The following is a 5417-nucleotide window of genomic DNA, read 5'->3' as shown; positions in this document are numbered from 1 at the left end:
TATACAGAGTGGAGATGTATAAAAAAAATATAAGACTCCTGTGTATATGTTATATATATATATATATATATATATATATATATAAATTACTGCAGATTTTGTCTTTATTTAATCCATCAATGCAAACTAAAATAACAACACAGGTAAAGACAAACGTCTCTGCTCCAGGTTTATATTCAGTCTGTGACTTTTTGGTGTTTGGAGTCTGGCAATTCAAATGTCATCTCTAAACAGAGCTGTGTTGAGGTGAAGTCATTTTTCTGATTGACTGCGTTTAAATTGCCCCCATTGATGTGGTCAATGGCAGTACTAGGAACCATATGTGTTTCAACTACCATTAATATAGGGAACTACATTTATTCTTAATATCAATGCTCTTTGGTCTAAGCTAAAAGTATGGGTTTTCTCTATGGATGGACTTGGGTCTATGCTAAAAGCACTGATTTTCTCTTTGAGCTTTGATCTGTGAACTAAAAATCACTGATTTTCTCTTTGAGCTTTGATCTGTGAACTAAAAATCACTGATTTTCTCTTTGAGCTTTGATCTGTGAACTAAAAATCACTGATTTTCTCAATGGATTTTGGTCTATGCTAAAATCACTGAGTTGCTCTATGGACTTGGGTCTATGCTAAAATCACTGAGTTGCTCTATGGACTTGGGTCTAAGCTAAAAGTATGGGTTTTCTCTATGGACTTGGGTCTATGCTAAAATCACTGAGTTGCTCTATGGACTTGGGTCTAAGCTAAAAATCACTGATTTTTTTTTCTATGAGCTTTGGTCTGAGCTAAAAATCACTGATTTTCTCTACAGAATTTGTTCTATGAGCTAAAATCACTAATTTTCTCTATGGACTTGGGTCTAAGCTAAAAATCACTGATTTTCTCAATGGATTTTGGTCTATGCTAAAATCACTGAGTTGCTCTATGGACTTGGGTCTGTGAGCTAAAATCACTAATTTTCTCTATGGACTTGGGTCTAAGCTAAAAATCACTGATTTTCTCTTTGAGCTTTGATCTGTGAACTAAAAATCACTGATTTTCTCTACAGAATTTGTTCTGTGAGCTAAAATCACTGATTTTTTTTTCTATGAACTTTGGTCTGAGCTAAAAATCACTGATTTTCTCTATGAAGCTTGGTGTTAAGGACTTAGTGGTTCATCAGCTAAATTTTCCAGCAGGAAAAGTTTGTTTTGGTTGAAAGAAGCAGAAACCCTTTGTTTGCTACAGCTTTATGTTAAGTTCCAGTCTGGAAACAGAAATGTTCTAAGTGAGAGGTGAGTGTGTGGCTCCTTGGTGGATTGATAGTAGCCAGAGGTGATAACTATTGCTCTTTAGATTTCTCAGAGCTCAGACATAAAAAAAACGTTTTATCTCAGACTAAGGTGTGAATCTGGGTCAGAACCAGACACTGAGGATATGAGAGCCAATCAAAGAGTGCCAATATGCTTTTATATAGAGGGGTTTTTTTTAACAAGTCTTTTTACACTAAAGGTTTTGGAGCAAACAGAAAGAGCCAGTGGTGTGTGTGAAAAGTTTTCTTCTCTCTCTCTCTCCCTCTCTCTCTCTCTGTCTCTCTCTTCTGTTAAAAGAATAAATCTGGAGCTCAGTTAAACAAAAAGCCCAAAAGGGTTTTAGGAGTGATCTGAAAAAAAAAATAAAGTGAAGATGAGCACCAAGACATACTGTACTCTGCATCTTAGCATAGGAATAACTAATAATATCACCCCCCACAGTGTTTATTATAATAACTCTAAAATGTACCAAAACAGACCAAAAATGGCCTGAGTTGAAACTATTGAAAAAAATATAAAAAGTTCTTTAAAAATATTTGTAAAAAATCCCTCAAAGGATAGGACTCTGCATATAGACCGATACCCAACGATGACATTACAGAAAAACAGCAAATATTTCGAATATTTTATTAGCACATATAATCCTGCATAAAAATTATATCAATAATTTGTTTTTGGATTATGGAGTTACATTTGAATAGATTAGGATTGAAGAAGCCAACAGAAACAGCTTTAAAGTAGTTAAAGGACAGCCAATAGTTAGCCTACAGAGCTGAAACTCGGGCTAAAAAAAATATAAAATAAATGTTAAAAGACCAGTGTCGAAAGAACCAAGTGCAGCAGTGTTGCTGTGGGTCGATTCAGAATGTTTAACGCGCGCTGTGATTGATTCCCACTGATCCTTTAAATGAAGGCGATATAAAAATCCATGCTTGCCTGCAGGGAGGGAGAGAGGGCGGGTGCTGGACTGTCCTGAGGCAGAAATCAGCGGAAGGTCAGGCCGGTGTTCTGTCGGTTTGAATGCTCTGTCGAATGTGTATGCCTTTATACGAGTTCGACAGCTAAAGTGATCGGTTTATAGTTTTTAAACACAAATCCGATTTGTCACTTCTGTTTATCAGATGATGCTATGGGTATACCAATCTGTCAGGACATTCTACCTATGGGATTGGTATGTCCATAGTTTAATACACAGAATACAAATCTAGCAGGTGAATTCTACCTACTGTACAAATCTAGCAGGTGAATTCTACCTATCGGATTTATATGCTCATAATTTATTACATGGTATACAAATCTGATAGGTGAATTCTACCTACTAAATGCTTTTTACTCTCCCGCCGGCCACCCAAAATGGCTTCCCGGTTTAACACGTATGCTATTGAGACAAACACACACAAATTATAGTATATAGGGATTCTTGTGATGGAAAATAAAATGTGATTTTAATTATTAGAGTTCTTACCTTCGAGACAGACGATACAGTAGCGGCTAATGGCGGCATGTGTGGACAAGGAGGAGGAGGGAGGGAGGAAGGATAATGCACAAACTCGAGAGCAAATCAATCGGAAGCGATGCTTATGAAATTCGCAGAACACCTGAAGTCAACCAGTGAGGTGGAGTGGGCTGCTCCAAGTGCTCGACCCACCTAGCGTCGGCGACTGTCAGCGTGCTCGTATCTTGAATCTTTACTCGTATCTCCTAGCAGAAAATGTGCTCGAATGCTTGCTCGTATCTCGAGCAAGCAGTATACCCGGGTATACTGATTTATGGTTGGGGATAAGCATTGAGGTTATCTAGTGGTTTTTCTTTTGAGTGCATGCGCAATACACAAAGCATACAAATACAACGGGGCATACAAATCCGACAGAGCAACGACTGTGTTAAGGCTTTTACTGGACTATGTGGAGCTGTTGGGTTTATGGTCCAGAAATATCAATTTTAATATTTGATCCTAAACTTTTTTCTAAACTTCACGATGCAGACATTTTAATGACAAATCAGATACTATTCAGTTATCAGTGCAGTCCAGTTTGGCTTCTGTAGTCCTGTCTGTAGTGATGTTCAGTTATAGATCACCTAAGAACCAGTTTAAAGGTGAACAAGTCTGATGACAATTAATGTCAGTTGAATAAAAACCTAAAAAAAATCTAAAACCAAAAGAGTGGCTAAAAGTAGCTAAAAGAGAGTCTAAAAAGATTTGCTAGGTGTCTCAAATTGATAAATATATACGTACATGTAAACGACCAAACCCAAAATCACTCAAGACTAAAAGTTAGCAGAATTTAGCAGATAGCCCAGATTCTCACAGGTTAACAAAAGAAAAGTGAACATTTTGATAATAGACAGCTTTAAGTAGAAAAGGCTAAAGGTTAGTGAAATACAGTTACGAAAACTTACAAAAGGTCAATACTTTTGAGTTAATATTTATTTGCTGTTAAAGGTAAGTTTAGAAAAATAATAGCAAAATGAAATGTTCAATTGAGAACATTTCACATCGGGCCAGTCATTCTGCTAACACGGTTTAACAGTTGAATAAAGGAAATAAAGAAAATGTAAATAATATACCACAAAGTTTGTCAAAATGAACTAAAGGTCAGAGACATGTGTCTTTTAGGGAAAAAAAAAACTTTTGGCTCTGAAAACCAAAACAAGGTGACTAATATAAAGGTTAGCCAAGACAGAGTGAGGGTTAGCTAGTTTCGGCCCTGGTCACATGACAATCACTTTGGACAGGACCCCAGTAATTGAGACAAAGAAACCTACTGTATTGTCACGTGGGTCTTTTGTAACCCCCACTCTGTGTTTTGCAGGTGTACGAGCAGGATGACCTGTCGGAGCAGATGGCCAGTCTGGAGGGACTGATGAAGCAGCTTAACGCCATCACAGGTTCCGCCTTCTAACCTCTGAACCCCTCTTACCTGGCCCAGCCCTCAGTCCCAGTCCTGCCTGGAACTTTATGTCAAGCCTCTGTCTGGCAGTGGGCCAGTCTGACATTTCTCTAGAGTACCTTCTGTACTTTACTCTTGGTTCATTCAAGCTTTTCTGTTTTGGTTTCTGCTCATCTAGGCTTTTACTTGTGTGGGTTTTTTGGGGCAGGTCCGGACCAAGAGGAAAATAAACACTCAGTATAACTCAAAGAACTGGAAGGGGGTTTGGAGGATTTTGCGAAGGAGTTTTAACTGAACCCCTTTGAGATCCTTCAAACTCCAAAACCAGGAAAAATAAAAATAAAAACCTGATGCCCAGCTCGAGAATACGAGAACAAGAGGAAACAATCAACAAAATACTGAAAACAAAGTTCGAGGATGCCTCCTGTTTGCCCTCCTCATCTTCCCGCTCCACTGCTGAGATCTTTTCAGGTCAGTTAGTGCAACTGTACCCCACCGTTATTTCATCAACACTGTTGAGGGTTTTTCTTTTATTTTGAACATTCTTTGGGGAGTTTAACCAGAACTTCTTAAAGACCCCCCTGGATCTGTGGCATGATCCTACTTCATCTTCTCTACAGAAGACAGTGTGATGTTATTTATCTACTGGTACGTGGTCCTCCAATACGTTAGGGGTCTGAGATTAACAAAAAAGACAAAGAACTTAAAAGACAACTGATCAGAACCACGTAGAAGGGTCCATATTTCACTCTGTACAGGTTCCTGCATTCTTGCTGCTCATTCCAGACCAAGCCTTAACTCAAACTCCATTCCCCCAAAATCTCATTGTGCCGTTGCCAAAATTTTGGAATACTAGGTGTGATTTTTATTCAGCTTCTTTTTGAGTCTTAAAAATTACCGGGAGTTGGAATCGGTACCACCAAATCCTTGTCATGGTAATGGCAGTTCCCCATAAAGTTGGGGATTGTTTGTTGTTTCTAGGTCAAAATACATTTTAGGTTGCACTCTACAGTCTTTCTGCGACCTGGGTACTACGACCAGTAGTGTGAAACAAATCTATATAAAAGAATGCCCTCTTGACAGGTGATCATTTAAGGTGTAACTTGTAACTTGTCACATGACCTGTGGAGCTCACTTTAGCTGATGGTAAGTTTTCAAGTTTGTCCAATAAGGAGGGCTTGCAACTTTCTTGCTATCTGTAAACAAATAGTGTCAACGTATTCACCGATTTCCC

General features: G+C 38.3%; 1 protein-coding gene across 1 annotated transcript in view; it reads left to right on the top strand.

Annotated features, from left to right (window-relative positions):
* dcc (DCC netrin 1 receptor) overlaps nucleotides 1-5411 on the top strand; it is a gene marked incomplete at its 5' end in the record, with an annotated part of 104345 nt that extends 98934 nt beyond the window's left edge. The window contains 2 exons of the mRNA XM_025061992.1: nucleotides 2998-3049; nucleotides 4106-5411. Of these exons, the coding sequence (XP_024917760.1) occupies nucleotides 2998-3049; nucleotides 4106-4195 (142 nt within the window). The remainder of the gene's footprint in view (nucleotides 1-2997; nucleotides 3050-4105) is intronic.
* Between the last annotated feature and the right edge of the window lie 6 nt (nucleotides 5412-5417).

This window comes from Cynoglossus semilaevis, chromosome 14, assembly GCF_000523025.1.
Source record: "Cynoglossus semilaevis isolate Cse_v1.0 chromosome 14, Cse_v1.0, whole genome shotgun sequence".
Lineage (NCBI taxonomy): Eukaryota > Metazoa > Chordata > Actinopteri > Pleuronectiformes > Cynoglossidae > Cynoglossus > Cynoglossus semilaevis.
This window is presented reverse-complemented; position numbering and strand designations above follow the sequence as displayed.